Source organism: Eptatretus burgeri, chromosome 12, assembly GCF_056783735.1.
Source record: "Eptatretus burgeri isolate ZD-2024b chromosome 12, Ebu_testis_v1, whole genome shotgun sequence".
Lineage (NCBI taxonomy): Eukaryota > Metazoa > Chordata > Myxini > Myxiniformes > Myxinidae > Eptatretus > Eptatretus burgeri.
In genome coordinates, this window is record NC_140972.1 from 11,614,533 (window position 1) to 11,634,530 (window position 19,998).

Sequence of the window (19,998 nt, forward strand, 5' to 3'; positions counted from 1 at the left end):
TGTTTTAGCATGTTGTCTTGCATGTTGTTTTAGCATGTTGTTTTGCATGAATAATTATAGCAAAGCAATAAAATACATAAAATTATAAAATCAACACAGTATGAAAGTTTTTTTTGACCATTGCGTTCATTATGTGATGATCTTTGCGTGTGCATATCTTCAAGTTCATAGGACCATCAACGGCCAGACCCAGGCAGGGAAAGCTCAAAATCACCCAGTACAGTTAAGGGTTAAAATTCATTTGTAAGGTTCCGTTAATACTGCGAATGTACTGCCATGATTTTCTGTCTTAACATGCCATTCCCTGATATAGTTAAGCTTACATCGTGACATCATACCTACCACAGTGCCAGATAATTTTCCCTTTCAAATTTTTCTCGACCTCACCTGCCGGGGTTGGCAGGCTAATTCAGAGGTAGCTGATTCGCCTTTGAGTTACCTCATCGGGGTTCGATTCCAGACCAAAAACTGAAATTCTGATGTGTTTCACATGCAGGGAGTTCCATCAATCAATCCGCCATTCCTCGGATGGGACGTCGAGCCGGGGGTTCAGTGTGCCGACATTTGCCTGTGGATGTTAGGGTTAGTGTGCTCAAAGACCAGAAGCTTACTGCAATACGATGTTATGTTTGTGTGCCTTTTAAAGACCTGGTGAAAAAAATGAATAAACTCATTAAAAATAAAGAGTTGATCATCAAAGAAGAGGAATGCAATTTTAGATGCTCAGAATGCTACTGCTTCTTCAGTTAGACACTCATTGTATAAATAGTATCCATATCAGCAATCGGAGGAAAAGGAAAGATCCACACCCGCACAATGTGTCAAAACCACACTCAACAGCCATTGTATTTGAGTGATTTAGGAATGACGTTCCGATAATACATCCTTGGTATTCCCCATTGAAGAAAATACAACTTTTTCCACAAAAAAATAAAAGAATGAATTTTCACAACAAAAATTAGTTGCCAAGACATTATCTGACTAATTTTACATATTTATCTACTCTGATATTGATGTTGAGTAAAAACAACGTGTCTTGGATGAATACATTTCATTTGGAGAACTTTTCAAACATTCCTCGTACTTGAGACAAGCTACACTTCCAAGGATTGGCTGATTTTCAATTTTGTAACCTCAAAATCACACATATATATATATATATATATATATATATATATATATATATATATATATATATATATATATATATATATATATATATATATACATATATTACAAACTGTGGTGTCTGTCTTTGCGTTTGTCTCTCTCCTGTTTTTGGCAGCAGCTTCCTGTGAAAAGCTGCTGATTGGTTATTTTGCAATTTCATTTTACTTTTCTTAATGCAATGTAGTCAGTATGCAATGTAGTCAGTCACTTTATTGTCCTTTCCAGTGGTCTTTAAAATCAACATGAACATCTGGATTAAAGTAGATTTAACACAGATCTTCATGGAGTAACACACTGTTTAAAATAGATATATTTTGCACTCTTTTTAGACCAATCCAACCTCTGCTGCCCGATGTTGCACCACCATTTTGCGTTGAGTGGTAAAAGTATGTCAGAACTTTGGCTCTGAGTGAAACCAGACTGAAACACAATTAGCCTTTTTAAAGCCCATGAAATCTATCGATAATTCCAGCAATCTGTGTGTGTGTGTGTGTGTGTGTGTGTGTGTGTGTGTGTGTGTGTGTGTGTGTGTGTGTCTGTGACCGCTGTTTCTCGACAACCGCTGGTCCGATCTAATTGAAACTTGCCAGCAATATTGCTGGGGACCTAAGGATGTGCCTTTTCAAGGTTTGACATTAATCGGACAAGTGCTTCCCAAGTTATGGCCATTTATTTACCAAACGAATGACAAGACACGTTGCTGCGGCCATTTATTTACCAAACCAATGACAGGACACATTGCTGCGTAGGCGTGGCCGATGGGGAAAGGGCGCCTTAGTTTCCGTGGCGTAGGAGTGGCAATGGTCAATGGCAGCGAATGTCATGGCAAGCAAAGACAGGGAGGTAAACTTGATTTTAATTTGGATTTTAATTAACTCTGTGTGTAAGTATCACAGTAGTTGTTACTTCAATGAAAGTGATAATTCGTGGAATGCATGTGAACATTCCGTACGGGTACGCACCACTTCCGGATAGTGATGACTCACTGTATTCTAATAATTTCTCGATTTCTTATGCACATTTATAGATAAACACAATGCCCCAATCCAGTCGTCGTTTACGAGAGCAAAGGAACGGCCTGTGTGTTTGTTTGAAAGTTTTGTTTTTTTTGGTTTGCAAGTATGGCCACGCATGTACGGCCACGCACGTACGGGCAGGCACATATGACCACACACGTACGGGCACACGAGAGCGAAGGAATGGCCTGTGTGGTTGTTGTTTCTGGCATGCGGTTTGAAACTTTTTTTTTTTTTGCACGTACGGGCATGTACTAGTAATTTAAATTGAAAGATTAACTTAAACTCTCCCGTCACTGGTGATGGGTACTTTTGCTAGTTAGTTTACATTTAAATTTAATTTATGTTTATTTTTCCTTGGTCTCTATCTCCATGATATCATCAGGATCATCCTGGCAGCAGTTTGCAGCACCCCAGAGGCAAAGCTCATATTTGTGGGCTCACAATGCTGGATGAGTGTAGTGAATAGCTATTCTTTTCTTAATTGCTTAATGGCTTAACATAAATGGCTTAATCGAGAGCCCAATTGCACTTTTATTGTAAACAAATAATTTATTGTAGTTATACAAGAATATAAATGAAAGAACACAAGATAATGAACAACTATTAATGTTATGGGCCAGCAGAAGAAGCTAAAGAAAAATGGGAAGGAATACAATCAAATGGATGAGAAAGGATTGAAAGGGGAAGAAATATCAAAAGGTATCAGACCTGAGATGAGGATTCTGAAAGTGGGAGGAAACTGAGAGCAATAGCGAGAAAGCAAGTTGAGGAAGAGGTGACCATTAGCAACCAGAGATGCTTGAAGAAACATAATGGAGATGACCTGTAGACACAGGTGGAAGTGGCCTGAAGGTATCCATGGCATGCAAAGTGTCTTATTGGTGATAGACTCAAGCACAGGTGGGAACGAGATGGAAGCGGAGCAGAAGCACAGAACTTATGCACTCATCTTGTGTGCTGCCAATCAAAAGCCAACATTTCACAACTTGAATCTCTCTCTCTCTCCCTCTCTTTCTCTGTTTCTCTCTCTGTTTCTCTTTCTGTCTCTGTCTGTCTTTCTCTTTCCATTACTCACTTCAAATCTCACACTCTGGCTTCACTGTACCGCCACGACTCTAACTCCCATGGCTGATGTCTCAGACTTCCCTCCCGAATCTCTCCACCGTTTCCACCAGCGTGATTCCTTAAATTCCCTAAAATGTGTTCGTTTCCACTGGCTTAACAGCACTTAGACATAAACTTCAAGGTAAAATAGCTGCTGCATATTTTTGTGCAGCTCCTTGGAATTACTGTTTACACTGTCCATCGACTTCAGAAAGACTGGTCTAAAGGTTTGGATTTTATATTTCTTAAAGTAAAATTTCAACTACTGGATTTGAATTATCCCAGGCAAGCATACCATTATAGATGCAAATCAGGTTGATCATGGGATGTGACCTGCAACCCCACATTTTCAAGAGCAGCACAACTGGAATTTTTTTTTTTTTTTTAGTGTCAAACCATTCAAAGAGCTGCAGAAAAGAGTTATCTCAGTTTAATGCTTATGCAATGCTTCCTTTGTTTTCAGTTTCCTGTTTTTTCTTCTTCTATATGCAAGGTCTCAGGCTCATAATGGGAGCTGTCACTCACAAACATATGGACATACCGACGCGACAAACACTTAATACAGCCACTGAGCTTGGAAGAAGTGTTGTTACTTCCCAGGATATTCTGGGTACCAGCAACATCACAACAATGGCACTGATTTTCTCACTGCACTCAGCGGGGCATTTCCTCCTCCCTGTGGATGCCAACTGATAGGGATTGTCTGTGCTCTATCCTTTTCAATGCTGAGCGTCAAGCAAGGAAGCAGCACATACCATTTTTAAAGTCTTTGGTGCAACTCGGTCAGAGTTTGAACCTGCGACCTGCCAGAATCGGAGTGGACGCTCTAACAATTTCCACCACCGAATCCTTCTGACATATATTTACATTCAATCTTGCTTTTAATCGAGGTTCCTGGAAGAGCAAGGCAACAGAAGGAAAAGAGGCAACGCAGTGACAATGGGGGCAATAAGGAGGGGAATTAATGAAAAGGAAAAGAGGAAAGGGAGGAAACTCAGGCAACAACCAGAGCAAGGTCTACAAGAGCATGTGGCCCAGACAAGGACACACAAACCCAAAACAAGAGTACATGTGAATGTATACAATGTGACATGTAAATACATTAAATGAACTGGAATGGCACTCGGTAGAGCGCATCTCTCCACCAGGCTGAACAGTTTACGTTTTGTACCTCACTGACAGGTGCGATCTGCATCCAGAGCTGAACCAAAATCTCATCAGTTTGTTCTTATCACCCACCTAACTCATCCACCAAGTTTTGTTAGAATCCATCCACGACTTTTTGAAATGTCATGCCACATATTGTTCTTGTCCCTATCACTCAATTATAAAGAATCACTTTAAAAATAAATAAAACTACTGTATCTTGATCCGGATCTTCACCAAAATAGAATCAATTAATCCTTGTCACACACCTAACCTGCCCACCAAGTCTTGGCCGAATCGTCCGTAAGTTTTTGAGATATCCAGATAAACAGACAGACAGACAAACAGCGATCAAAACATAACCTTTGGTGGTGGAGGTAACTAATTAACAAAAGCTCTGAAATCAGACAATCTCAGAACGGGGATCTTCAGCTTTTGAAGATGCTTTCTCAGAGCAGAGAGGATGGAGTCGAGTTGCGAGAGAACCCGAAGCAGAATTTTGTTTAACAACACAGCGATGCTTTCCCACTTTGGTTTTGTTCCAGAATCTTTTGTATTACAGCCTCACAATATTATAGTTATGACCGCATACTAACTAGTTAGACGCATCACAAAACTCGACAACACAGCTTTACAATGCAACTTGATACACATGGAGGAAACCTCTTATTTTTCTTTTCACAATGACCTGAGACTCATGGAGGAGCGTGCACTGTACAAAAGTCGAATGTGTGGACAAATACATGAATAAACATCAACGGACCAACCGGATGGGAGCACGAACAGGCCAACACTTCGATATAAATATGCAGACAGCTATAGGTAAATAAAATATGGTTTTAGGTTGTATTTGGAGGGGGATCATTTATAAATCAAAAAGAGGTGGTGTTACCATTGCACAGGAATTTAGTGAGGGCCACATCGAGAATATTGTGTGTAGTTTTGGTCACCACAACTCAGGAAGGACATAGATGCCATAGAGAGGGTTCAGCGCAGGTCAACAACATTGATTCCGGGCCGAGCTAGACTCAGCTATGAGGAGCGGATGAAGGAGACGGGGCTTTATACACTAGAAAGGAGGCGGTTACGAGGAGATATGATAGAGATGTTTAAGATAATGAAAGGTTTAGATAAAATAAGTGCAGATTAATTATTCAACAGAGTAGACAGTGACAGAACCAGGGACCGTAGCCTGAGAGTAAAGAAGAGGAGAGTTAAGATGGTCGTAAGGGAGGGGATTTTTACTCAGAGAGTGGTTAATGCATGGAATGGTCTCCCTGGAAAGGTAGTGGCAGCAGAACCAGTGGATAAGTTTAAATTGGAATTAGATAGGTACCTGGAAGTTATGGAGATAGAGGGGTACAGGGATGTTGGCAGGACTTTTAGGTAGCTTGAGCATTGATGGGTGATCGTGTGTATGTGTATGGAGTGCTGTTGGTGGGGGTCTCGTCAAGGGGTGCTGTGTGGTTGATGTGTGTTTTTTTAACCAAGCCCAAGCCCCTTCCCCTAAGAGAATTTTTTTCTGAATGATGATGGGCTGGCTGAATGGCTTCCATCTGTGTCTAATTTCCTTGTGTATCCTTGTGTTGCAAAGGCACACACGTGGACACAAGGGGCCTCTTTATTGCACACAGTATCACAGTAAGCTCGATGTTGGCTTCATGGTTAAGGTGGCTGCCTTAAGGTCTTAAGGTCTTGAATTTGAGCCCCTGTCGTTCCGTTTTAACCAACACCAGGTGGGTTCACTCAGACTATCATCCTTCCAAGGTCGGCAAAATGAGTCCCAGCTTACTGGGAACAGGGGGTACTGCATCAGCGGATACCCTCCCAGCAATGATGCAACCAGCAACCATAGGCTGCGTACAAAATAATAATAATCATAGTATCACAGTCAGAATTTAGGGGGAGACAAAAGCACATTACACTTCAAAAGCTAAATCTAAAAAGATATCGCTTCTCCCTACTATTACTTATTACCGAATCAATGCTTCCTGTCTTGAGAAGATGCAGACAGACAAACCAAATCCCAATCAAGCATCACCTTTCTCAATGCCAATCCTCCCCTAGGCATCGAAACCTGAATATCCGTGATCTCGTGAGAAATCCACGACAGTGTATATTTAATCAGTTGATATTTGGTTGTTGGTGTTGCTGTCTTCATTTTGCACAATGACGAACAATTTTCCAAAGAAAAATCGAGTGTCCACAAATCCACTGATCCGTATGCATGTTGCATTGATGCTTACCATAAAATAAACGGTTTTGTGATGTCAGCAGGTATGAGATAACGAAGCCAGCTGAATGCAAAGTTGTTTTGTACCTCTGCCAGAGTTTTTTTTGTTTGTTGTACACATCTAGTAGATGTACATGTACCTTTCATATCTAACCTTCCTCCTCCTTTTCCTTCTGCTTGTCCACTTTCCCCATGTGTACCTTTTGTGCTTCTCTTTACCTGCAATTCGTGCTGATTCTCACGACCTGCTCCTTGCACACTCAAATCAACCTTCCCACCCCCTAAACTCCACTTTGTGTTGCTGACAAAAATACCCAATCATCTCGCTCTTCTCCCGTGTTTGACGCATATTCTTCCCTGAAATGCCGTACATTATCTCCACTTCCGGTCGTTTTATTTCTTTCCTTGTGCACTTTCTTCTCGTGATCTCAACTCCCCTTCACCTCTACTCCCGTACCTTATGCTTTGACTGTTTTGCATCTTGAACTCCTCCCGGTCCCATTTGTTTCCCCCTTTTCCTCTCGTGCCTGGTATCTGCACCTCTTCCTTCGCTTTTCCTGTCCTCCCGTCTGTACGTCTGCATTTCCATTCTATCCACCCTACGCAGTTACCAGGCAGGGTCACAAGAACACGAAGCTCACTCCGAGGCCAGCTCGCCAAGGAAATTCCAGGGGGAGCCCGAACAGGGCGTTGCTCCCTGGCCATCTGAGCGGATCCCAGATGGCAGCCCAACAAGCGAGGGCTGCAAGGTTGTAGTCAAGCCGAATAATGGTCCACTCGGCACTGCGATGCATTATGCACCGCGGGATTACATTGCATTGGCCCCCTTGTTGTGCAGACAGACAATGCATTACAACCGGTGTCTTTAAAGTATTGTTAATCGGGAACCTTCTATTGTCTCTCTCTCTTGTGATGAAACCTTTGTTTGCTGTGCCCGCAGTGCTTCTGCAAAGGTCAGGCTGTACGCTTGTGTGTTTCCAGTTTCCTTGTGTCCTTTTCCAATGCAATGTAATGTTCACATGATGGGATAGCATGCAATTTTAGACATTGCTCCACAGCCTTACATAATATACTCAGATCTTGAGCTGTACCCGTACATATTCTGTTGTACCTGCTGTACTCAACAGGCGGATGAGACGAGCGATGGACCGGGCACCGAGCAGGAAAATGAATACACGGATATCTGGAAAATAAAAAAGGTGAATTGCATGACAAACTCGTCTCCATGGTAACGAACAATGAACGGTGTACTGAGTACCCCTATCAATAGGATTTTGTGAATTAAAATACCATAAATGTACATGCACGTGTGTGTGTGTGTGTGTGTGTGTGTGTGTGTGTGTGTGTGTGTGTGTGTGTGTGTGTGTGTGTGTGTGTGTGTGTGTGTGTGTGTGTGCATGTTCATGCAGGTACGAGCGGAGTGTGCTTACACATTGTAGAAGTATACGAATTGTGCTTCCCCATTGTCTCGGGTCACTCACCTGCATTTGATTTTTCATTTATTTTTTTCATTTATTTATATTTTAATTTACGGATGCTTTCTGACGGTTCTGTGATTTTTCCTGGTGTCTCAATGTCCGCCGGCACACAAAATTACCGTGCTTCCCCATTGTCTCGGATCGCTCACCTACATTTTTTTATTCATTTTTAAAAATATATTTATATTCATTTATTTATATTTTCATTTACGGATGCTTTCCAATGATTCTGTAATTTTTCCTGGTGTATCAGCTTTGATGTCCATCAGCAGACAAAATTACCATGCTTCCCCATTGACTCGCGTCACTCACCTGCATTTTTCTTCATTTATTTCTTTTTCCAATTTATTTATATTCATTTATTTATATTTTCATTTACGGAGGCTTTCCAATGATTCTGTAATTTTTCCAGGTGTATCGGCTTTGATGTCCATCAGCACACAAAATGACCATGCTTCCCCATTGACTCGCGTCGCTCACCTGCATTTTTCTTCATTTATTTTTTTCCAATTTATTTATTTTCAGTTATTTATATTTTCATTTACGGATGCTTTCCAATGGTTCTGTAATTTTTCCAGGTGTATCGGCTTTGATGTCCATCAGCACACAAAATTACCGTGCTTCCCCATTGTCTCGGATCGCTCACCTACATTTTTTTATTCATTTTAAAAAATATATTTATATTCATTTATTTATATTTTCATTTACGGATGCTTTCCAATGATTCTGTAATTTTTCCTGGTGTATCGGCTTTGATGTCCATCAGCACACAAAATTACCATGCTTCCCCATTGTCTCGCGTCGCTCACCTGCATTTTTCTTCATTTATTTTTTTCCAATTTATTTATTTTCAGTTATTTATATTTTCATTTCCGGATGCTTTCCAATGATTCTGTAATTTTTCCAGGTGTATCGGCTTTGATGTCCATCAGCAAACAAAATTACCATGCTTCCCCATTGTCTCGCATCGCTCACCTGCATTTTTCTTCATTTATTTTTTTCCAATTTATTTATTTTCAGTTATTTATATTTTCATTTACGGATGCTTTCCATCGGTTCTGTAATTTTTCCTGGAATATCAGCTTCAATGTCCGTCAGCATACAAAATTACCTTGCTTCCTCATTGTTTCGCATCGCTCACCTGCAATTTTTTCATTTATTTTTAAAATGTATTTATATTCATTTATTTATACTTTCATTTACGGATGCTTTCCAATGATTCTGTAATTTTTTCCTGGTGTGTATCGGCTTTGATGTCCATCAGCACACAAAATTACCATGCTTCCCCATTGTCTCGCGTCGCTCACCTGCATTTTTCTTCATTTATTTCTTTTTCCAATTTATTTATTTTCAGTTATTTATATTTTCATTTACGGATGCTTTCCAATGATTCTGTAATTTTTCCAGGTGTATCGGCTTTGATGTCCATCAGCACACAAAATTACCATGCTTCCCCATTGTCTCGCGTCGCTCACCTGCATTTTTCTTCATTTATTTTTTTCCAATTTATTTATTTTCAGTTATTTATATTTTCATTTCCGGATGCTTTCCAATGATTCTGTAATTTTTCCAGGTGTATCGGCTTTGATGTCCATCAGCACACAAAATGACCATGCTTCCCCATTGACTCGCGTCGCTCACCTGCATTTTTCTTCATTTATTTTTTTCCAATTTATTTATTTTCAGTTATTTATATTTTCATTTACGGATGCTTTCCAATGATTCTGTAATTTTTCCAGGTGTATCGGCTTTGATGTCCATCAGCAAACAAAATTACCATGCTTCCCCATTGTCTCGCATCGCTCACCTGCATTTTTCTTCATTTATTTTTTTCCAATTTATTTATTTTCAGTTATTTATATTTTCATTTACGGATGCTTTCCAATGGTTCTGTAATTTTTCCTGGTGTATCGGCTTTGATGTCCATCAGCACACAAAATTACCATGCTTCCCCATTGTCTCGCGTCGCTCACCTGCATTTTCTTCATTTATTTTTTCCATTTATTTATATTGTCATTTATGGATGTTGTCTGACGGTTCTGTGTTTTTTTTCCCCGGTGTATCGGCTTCGATGTCCATTGGCACACAAAATTGATTTTTTTTCCCCTGTGTATCGGCTTCGATATCACATTTTCTGCGTGAGGGCGAGTATTACGGTGCAGTGGAGTCACGACATGAGAGTATATCGAGCCATCATCTGTGGATTGATTGTCTCACATAGTGTGACATGTCACCGGAGTACCATACATGGATGGCTTTCCCACATTCAATAAATTCCTAGGAATTAAACCATTAAGATCCCAAAGCACTAAAAGCTTTCCCAGTGATGGCCAAACCTTTAATACGTTCTTGCCTGTGGTGACCAAGAATATCTCCCCTCCATACTAGCTCCATTTGACTGGTGTGAATGTACCATAGTCTCATCAAACGTCACAATCCTCTACAGTAAATGATCTCCCTCCTACCGGTAGTGCTCCAGAAGCTCTATTAGAATGGCCGCATGAGTTGCCTATTGTGAAAAACTGAGGTCTTTCGGTAGCCAACATGGTCCACTAATCTCAACACTGACCTCTAATCCTTCGATCTGTATCTTCACAAGTTAATTCTCCAAAATGATCTCTTTAACATGTTCAATGTTTGCTTGAGTGAACGACTAGTTGGTGAGTTGTGAGAATGCTAAATATCGCTCAACGATTTTTTTGGCATTTTGGAATAGATCATTGGAAGCACTCAACCACGAGGAAAGACCTAGATTACCAAATTGTGCAGACAGTTTTCAGTGAATCTCAGTTCATTTGATAATTAATCTTCTTCACAAAGAACTTTATGATGTACTTCTGCTCCACAGCACAGGTGACTATGTTGGCCGTCATCTTGGTTTTGCCTCTAATTAGTCCACCGAGGATGGGCGGAGGTTTTGTTTTCACCCCTGTTTGTCTGTCTGTTTGTTTGTCCTTCTGTCTGTGAGTAGGATATCTCAAAAAGTTGTGGACATGTTGAGTGTGTGACAAGGACAAATTGATCAGATTTTGGTGAAGATCCGGATCTGGATCCAGGCTATCAGTGGGAAACAAAATGGAAGCTGTTCAGCCTGGTGGAGGTATGCGCTCCACTGAGTGCAGTTCTAGTTTGACTCTTATTGATGTCAATTCCTTTAAAAACTTGCCTCATATATACAATGCCATTGCACAAAATGTCAGCATTGAACTAGTACTATTACATGTTCCCTAGTACTCTGCCAGAATAAAATGAACAACCCTGATGGTGAACAAACGTTATTTTAACAATCTGTGACATAAACACCATCAAATGGACTACATGTATGAGTACATGGTAGTCTTTTGACATAATATGCTGCTTGATGTAATGAAGGCATTGAATTGATGATATAATGGTACGAGGGTATCCTGTATACGAGCAAGGTATTTTGCAGTGTGAAACACATTTACGGCAGGAAGATGGTGTCCCATGTCATACATTCAGAACCATCTGCCTGGAAGACATGTAGTGCGTTGCAACTTCTTGCCAGGCCACCACAAAACATCTCTGGTTCCATAGAACGTGAACTGTGGAAAATACAATATCGACAAGTAATTACCCAGGAGCTGCAACAAAATCTTCTCCACATCTGGCAAAATCTGGATCAGGCTCTCATAAGGAATATCATTGATTTGATTCCTTACACAATGATACACAAAGAACTTTGATGCAAGAGGAGGTCATTTGGCCCATCTTGTCTGTGCTATGATATACAGCAATGTATAACTCCAGATGTATAACAATACAGCAATGTATAACTGTACAGTTATACAATGTATAACTCCTGTGTATTGATCTGTGTGCTTGGATGTAATCCTGGTGTTGGCTTAGTGGTTGAGGTGGCTGGCTTGGGATCTGCGGGTTCTCAGTTCGAGCCCCGTTGGTCACTGAATTAATACCAGGTAGGATTGACTCAGCCTGTCATCCTTTTGAGGTTGGCAAAATGAGCACTAGTGTACTGGCAGAGGGGCAAATCATCAGTGGCACAGCTGTACTAGAAATGACAGCTTCCTGGAAGCCAAGCTGCCATACACAAGAACAGAACAGAATCAGCGTATGTATATGTGTGTATATACTGTATACTGTATATAATAAAATAATTTTTTGAGATGGGGGCAACACGGTTGTAAGTTGAGGAATGAACGAACACAGACAGCACATTCACCTTTTGATGAGACTCTTTCATAGACAATCATGACGCAAGTATACAATCATCACTCCTCACCTCAGGTACCTATCATTCCTGCCAACATATACACATACCCCTTTATCACCAATGCTTCTAAGTACGTACATGTCTAACTCAAATTTATACCTGTCTACTGTTTCTACTGTCACTAAACCCATTCCATGCATTTACTGTTCTCTTTGAGTGAAAAACCCCTACCTTACTATCACCATTTTTACTCTCCTCTTCTTTACTCTGAAACAATTTGTAGCTTCTCAAACCAAGACTAATCATTGAGTGTGTATACAATCAAATAATCTTCCTCTAACAATGCTCTTCGTAGACTTTTCCGAAGCCGTTAATTTCATCCATCCTGAACAAACGCTTGACATCCTAAGGGCTTATGGTATTCCCAAGTCGATCATCACCAATATATCACTACCATGAAAATACTTCATGAAGAATCCTCAGTTGCTTCGATTCCCCTGATGGTGAAATCCTCTTTATCTCTTTGCTGTATCTTCTTCACTCTCTGCAGATCTGGGTAAAATCACAAGCTGGTCCAACACGTGGAGCATGTCTTACAATTCTGACAAATCTCATACTCTCACTATGTCTCTCCAAAAGGACCGTCTGGAATCTCCCCCCTCCCCTCCCCACCTTCCCCATCTACATTCTCAACAATTCTCTTGAAGAATTCCTTTCATTCAAGCTTTTTGGCCTCACTATATGCCATGATCTTTCCTGGGAAAGCCACATCTCCAAGCTGGCCTCCAAAGCTAGTTGCCGATTTAGCATCCTCCGCCGTGCAAAGTCCTTCCTTGGCAAACCTGAGCTCCTGACCATGTACAAAGCTTTCATCTGTAGCCTGATGATGGAGTATTGCTTTCTCCTCCGGGCTGGTACTCCCGCCTCTCACCTTTCTCAGCTTCACGCTGTGGAAACCAAGACATTTAGGATCATTGGTATCTCCCACGATGAGGCTGAGTCTTTGGGCCTCTCACTCTCTCACCACAGGCAGGTCGGTGGTCTTTCCGTCTTCTACCATCTCCTCTCTGACATCGCCCCCCCCTTCCCCCCTGCTCTGTCTGCTCTCTGTCCCACCAATATTTTCGCAGGGCACTCAATGTCCGCCGGCAACCCGCTTCTGGTTATTAAACTACCAAAACCAAGAATCACTGTTCACCTTCATTCTTTCATTCCTCTTTTTCCCCACCTTTGGAACAAACTCCCACACTCTCTTCAATCCCACTCTTTGCTCCAGGTCTTCAAAATTGCTGTTCACCACCATCTCTTATCTTCCCCCATCCAAAACCATGATCTTTTCGACCCCCGTTAATCCACCCCAAACCCACCTCCTTCAAATTCCCTGCTTTCCTTCATGAAAGTCCCTGTCATGTCCATCTTGTTTATCCTGTGTACCCCACCCCATCCCTCTCCCACAGATCTCCTCATGTGTCTGTTCCACACTGTTTTGTGCTTCCCTCTCCCATCACTCTTGCCTCCTGCTCCCCTTGTTATATGTTCTGTGTGTTCGCGCTCATACGAGCCTTGACAATAAATATAATAAAAATAATTTAAAAATTAAAAAAAACCCAATGTTCAATACATCCTCGACCATTTCTCAGACATACATTTACCGATGTTGTTCAAACTTGGCACACAGACGTATGATGAATGATGGCTTTCATATGCACATCATTATTTTTTGAGATCAGATCCAAGATGGCCGACCGGTGGCCATTTTGTTGCTTAAACTTGTCCCCAACCAATTCTCAAACATGCATTTACTGACGTCGTTCCATTTTTTTTTTAGATCCTCCTCATGGAGGATCTTTAAGTCTTACTCACGTTGTTGTTCTTCATCTTCTTCTTGTGGACTTTTTTGTTTCACTGCCCACAGTTTTCATCGAAACTTCCTGAAACTTGGTGTATATATGTAAAAATTCCCTGCGCAGACAGTAACCATCTCCGATTTTGAAAATTCCTCCTAGAAAAAAAGTTATGACGTCAAAATATCTCCGCTAATGGAAATCGCCTAAAAAATTATCTCCGAAACTCGGCAAGCTTTTTGAATTCTGTTTGTGGGAATCGAACAGGGCATTAGCAGAGATGAATTACCGCACATATGATACATCACTATGACGTCATATCAATAATTGAATACCATGGGAAGAGAGTTTGGTGAGTAGGGCAGGGTGACAGACTGTGTCAAAAGCACGTGATATGTCCAGGGATACGGCTCGGATTTCCTGTCTGGCATTGAGGACCTCCATCCATTGATGGGAGAGCAGTAGCAGCATATCCAGGGTAGAGTGACCTGGTCTGAAACCAAATTGATGATTGGAAATCAAGCCATTGGAGAAGAGGAAGGATTTCATGTCTGAAGCAATGATGGATTCCATAACCTTGCTGATGATTGGGAGAAGGCTGATTGGTCTGTAGTTACAGGGATCTGTTTTTGCACCTTTTTTATGCAGGGCAGTGATGTTAGCAGATTTCCAAGCAGATGGCAGATGACCTTGGGAAAATGAGAGGGTGAATAGAACAGAGAGAGGGTGAGCAAGAGCAGAAGAGCAGGCTTTGAGGACACGTGGGCTGATGCCGTCTGGACCGGTTGCAGAATCTGACTCGAGGTTTGAAAGCAAGCTCTCCACCTTGTCAGGAGAAAAGGATACAGAGTCCAGGGACAGTTGGGTGCGACTGGGTAAAGTGGGTAGAGATAGTGATGGGTTTGGGACACAAGATTTAGCTGCAAACACCGAGTTTAGACATTCAGCTTTATCACGTGTGGAATCAGCAGTGCGGCCATTTGAGGTAAGGGAGGGGATGGAGGGGGAACATACACCAGAAACAGATTTGATTAAACGCCACCAGGATTTTGAGGAGGGAGAGAGGTTTGAGAGTTCAGACTTGAGATGAGAAAGATGTTGTTTTCTGGCTCTCCTGAGGGTAGATACACACTTGTTCCGAGCTTTGTGGAAAGAACTGAGATTGCCCTCAGTTGGGTTTGCTTTCCATGAGGCAAAGGCAAGTTGTTTCAGGACAACTGCCTCGCCACAAGCTTCAGTAAACCAAGGGCGGGAGGAAGGGTAAGACAACTGAACACGAGAGGGGATAAATCTGTGCATGAGGGAGAGCAAGTTTCTTTGAAAGAATTCCCAGGATGAGTTGATGTTTGAGAAAGTAGTGATAGGAGACCAGTCTGTCAGTTTGATGGCTGCTCGGAGACCCTGCCAGTCGGCTTGAGTGAAATGCCAGACTCGACGGCGGTGAGGTGGTTCTCTGATAACAGCCAGAGAGATGTCCACTTTAACAAGGACGTGGTCAGAAGAACCAATTGGAGCGAAGGAAGAGCAGCAGATATTGTCAGGGAAATTTGTCAAAATCAGATCCAGAAGAGACGGAGTACCATTGGTTGAGATCCGGGTCGGGAAGTTGACCGATTGAGTCAGTCCCAATGAGTCACAGAAAGCTTTTGCTGACGTCCCATGGCAGGTGAGAGAGGTACCCACACCTAGCCAACTGGCGTGATGACAATTGAAGTCACCACATAAGAGGAAGAGAGAGTTTGGATGAGAAGATAGAAGATGGTCCATGTTTTCGGAGAGTGAGGTGTAGATGGAGTCATCACTGTTCGGTGGACGGTACAGTACACATATAAACATGAGGTGGGAGTGGAGGGGAAGCCGAAGCCAGAGGTATTCCTGGGGGTGTGGGGAGTGAGAGCAGTGCAGGGAGAGTGAGGAATAGAGTCTTTGATGAAGAGAGCAACACCTCCACCAGGACGAGGCTCAGGTCTGTCATACCGTAAGAGGGAGTAACCAGGGAGTGATACTTGGGAGTCAGACACGTCTTGGGAGAGGAAAGTTTCTGTTAGGCAGATAATGTCTGGTTTGTCAGTGGCAACCTGCATGGAAAGATCTGAAAGGTTTGAGCGAAGGCCCCGGATATTTGAGGTCCACACTTTTAATGAAGAGGTAGGGGAGGAGGCTTTGGGTGCAGGAGGTGGAGGGGGCGGGGAGGGTAGGACGAGGGACGAGGGGGAGGTAAGGAGGGTTGCTGAAGGAGTGTGGGGTTGAGCAGAATAGCGAGGGGAGGGGGGCGAATGAGGAGGAGAAAAGGCTCTGTGGTGCTGGGAGAGAGGGGGGACAAGAGACAAGGAAGATGGCAGTTGAGGATTTGAGGAGGTGGAGTGAAGAGATGGAGGTGAGAGGGCAGTGGAGGGAGGCAGGTTGGTGGATGAGAGGGGGCAACTTAGAGAAGGAAGAGTGAGGGGGATGAAAGGTGGGAGAAAGGTGAGGGGGGAATTTTTGAAAGAGGTGAGAGGGAGGCTTGGAGGGAGAAGAGTGGGATGGTTGCTTTGAGAGTGAGAGTGAGGGGTGAGGGGGGTGAGTTGGCACTGAAGTTGGAAAAAAAGAATGTTGTTGGCGAAGTCGTAAGCTTTGAACTGGGGAATGTAAAACAGCCTTGGCTGCCTGGAGACGACAAATACATGACTGCACCTTATTGAGCAACTTTCCTGAAGAACAATACGGTGGAGCCATACTGGTGGTCATGGTGCTTCCTTTTCAAAGAAATTTATAAATCATGTTTCCTAAAGGGCGTATTCCCACTCCTCCGACCCCCAGTGACCACGTTCTACACCACGTGGATTTCCCTCTATCTTGTCCGGTTCATGCGTGTGTTTTTTACATATTTTAGGAATAGCCGATACTGTATAATTAATTGAGTGTGTTTGTGCATGCGGTGCATGCGTGCTCTGTGTAAGAAATAATTTATTTATCTTTTAAGTAATAGCTGCCTCATGTTGCCACCATTTCTACATGACAGCGTAGACAGAAGCATGCACCATCGAGGCTCACAAACATGTACCACGTTGAATGCCAGTAGCAGTCATCAAAAAAAAAATATTCAAAGGGAAAATGATCACGTGTCTCACCCATAATTGGAGGGAACAACATATCAGCTCTCACTTATTCAAGTATCCCCAGCTGCTGATGGGATTTCTATAATTTACCGCCATGCTTTTCCAGCCAAAGAAAGCTGCATAAAGCAACCAAGAAGAGCTACACATGGTAAGCCCTTTGTGCAGTAGTTGTGAATTGCAAAGTAGCAGGAGAGTAGTTTTGTATGTGTGCAGCGTTTTCAAACGAGAGAAGCAAAAGAAAGACTAATGAAGCCATTCTTAAGGGAGAAAGGGAGAGTGAAGGACAGCAGAACAAGCGGTGGCCCTTGCGTCATGAAGCACGAGGAAGCAGAGGGACATGACCGTTGGATGTGGAGGACTTCAAGATTGAAATTTTGGATAAATACAGAACAATTACGATTTTAGTTTCAAAAGTGAGAGGGAGGGGAGAGTGAAGAACTAGTGGAGCGTCGATGTTTATGTTTTTGAGAAATACTTAACATAGATTGTACAACCATGGCTACAAGGTAGGCTTAGTGTCACAATGTTATGCAACCACCACAAAGCATTAATGCACGTATTGCACAGGAGGAGATTGTTGTTGAACTTTCACACACTGGCACAACTTTGGCATGTCTGCAGGTGCAGAGTTTTTTACGGGGGTGGTTGTGCCGCCGGAAGTGGAAGGCCATCGTGCAGGATTACATCCGCTCCCCGCAAGCTGATGCAAGGCGTTCTCGTAACCGCCTCGTTTTTGCCATGCTCGAGGCCGAGGCCGACTACGTCACCCACTTGAAGCTGCTGGTGTCGGGATTCTTGCGGCCTCTGCGCATGGCGGCATCATCTCGTCGGCCACCGATCTCGCACGACGATGTCAGCGCCATCTTCCTCAACAGGTCTCAACATCTCTTAAGATTTCACTATGGCCATATCAAACCGCTCATCCTCATCACATCACCCGGCAAACAATTATATTGACCTTTCCTTGCAACATTGTGCAGTAATTTGTTTTGAATGCATTCTGCATATAAAAAACCATTCGATGATGCATGAATAATGGAATAAATATTTGAAATGTATAATTGTCACATGAAGGAAGCAAGCAATCTCTGACCGATTTACCTTCCCCCATCAAAGTGTAATCTACTTTTGATACACCTTCACATCCCTCATGCACACAGCGTGATGTCATTTCCAGGTAGGAGCAAAATGACTGGCACCACCCGAAAATAAGGCCGCTTGTGAATGGAAAACATCCTGTTATTTCCAAATGTCCCAACATTGCATCATATCGAAGACCCTTCATACCGATGAGAAATTTCAAGCAAATGAATGCTTGTTCCAGGTTAAAGTACATGACTTTATTACCAAAGCGTGCACACGCTTCTCTCCATTTTGGAACCTCTTTAAGTCCGATTTTATTAAGGGCCCATTTCGCTGACAAGACCACGTGATCTATCGGTAATGGATGACACTTGAATGTAAGTTGTGTTATGGAATTAGCTTTCAGAATCCTGCTTCATATTGTCAAGAATGACCTTCGCTAAAATTTGAGCGAGCGGAATTACCATTGCATTGTCTCTTTTTGAGGCCGAGCATAAATATCGATCAGATAAATCGGAATCGATTGTCACCTCCACCGGATCACCACCTAAAAGTGGACGGAGGTTATGTATTCACCCGTTTGTCTGTCTGTCTGTCTGTGAGCAGGATATCTCAAAAAGTTATTAACGGATTCACATAAAACTTGGTGGGAGGTTGGGTGTGTGACGACGATGAATTGATGAAATTTTAATGAAGATCCCGATCCGGATACAGGACTATAATGTGTTTTTTTTAATCATTCTTCACCATTCAGAGAAAGGGCCAATATATATATATATATATATATATATATATATATATATATATATATATATATATATATATATATATATATATATATATCACGATATTTCAAAAAGGTGTGGATGGATGATGATTAAAAACTTGGTGGATGAGTTGGGTATGTGACAAGAATAAGGCGATGAGATTTTGGTGAAGGTACGGATCCAGATCCAGCGTATCAGTGGGATACATAACATGAACTGTTGAGTGTGGCGGAGGGATGCGCTCTACCGAGTGCCATTCTAGTTTTCAAATGTAATCTGTCCAACCCAAATCCTAACTTGAGCACCGCTTCCATTATTAACACCAAATCTTCTACCTAATTGCAGACATTTTGTATTTTGTTGTATTTTCTTTCTCCATGCATGAACTATCCGACAAGTCGACAACGTAGCAGGGAGATCTTATTTACACTCTGCATGGCGTGGTCAACAATGAGATCATCGCCACACTACAATTCACCAGAGGATAACACGAGCCATGTCTCACCTCTTCCCTTATGTCGATCCAGCCCAGGCATGCCAGTTATAAACCTTAGTAACTTCTAGTTTTGTCCATTCGAGCAAGTTGCCCGTGCCTGCACGGGATTCTAAACGGGGTAGGGATGGAGAGGGCAAAAATGCAAATGGCCTCTTCTGTCATCGAGCCAGTAAGCTGGGAGCAACAATTCACATTTATTTCCACATCTCATGCAAATTAAATGCTCTAATGGCAGCGAGGTGTTCCATTTGAAGCTGTTCCATATTTCTCCATGTAGAGACTTTCAGTATTGCTGAGTTCTCTTTATGATTATTTATTTATTTATTTGGAGTAAAAGAGTTATATTTCTCGGTGATTCATTATTT

General features: G+C 42.2%; 1 protein-coding gene across 11 annotated transcripts in view; it reads left to right on the plus strand.

Annotated features, from left to right (window-relative positions):
- Nucleotides 1-19,998, plus strand: part of LOC147015096 (ras-specific guanine nucleotide-releasing factor 1-like) — a 167,416-nt gene that overhangs the window by 57,244 nt on the left and 90,174 nt on the right. For 6 of the 11 annotated variants that reach the window (XM_085849521.1, XM_085849522.1, XM_085849523.1 and 3 more), the window contains exons 3-4: nucleotides 7,800-7,871; nucleotides 17,909-18,162. In XM_085849521.1, the coding sequence (XP_085705647.1) occupies nucleotides 18,026-18,162 (137 nt within the window). In that variant the 5' untranslated portion in view covers nucleotides 7,800-7,871; nucleotides 17,909-18,025. Of the gene's footprint in view, nucleotides 1-7,279; nucleotides 7,422-7,799; nucleotides 7,872-17,908; nucleotides 18,163-19,998 lie in introns of all 11 variants that reach the window. The other 5 variants (XR_015050216.1, XM_085849517.1, XM_085849518.1 and 2 more) reach the window with 1 other exon arrangement.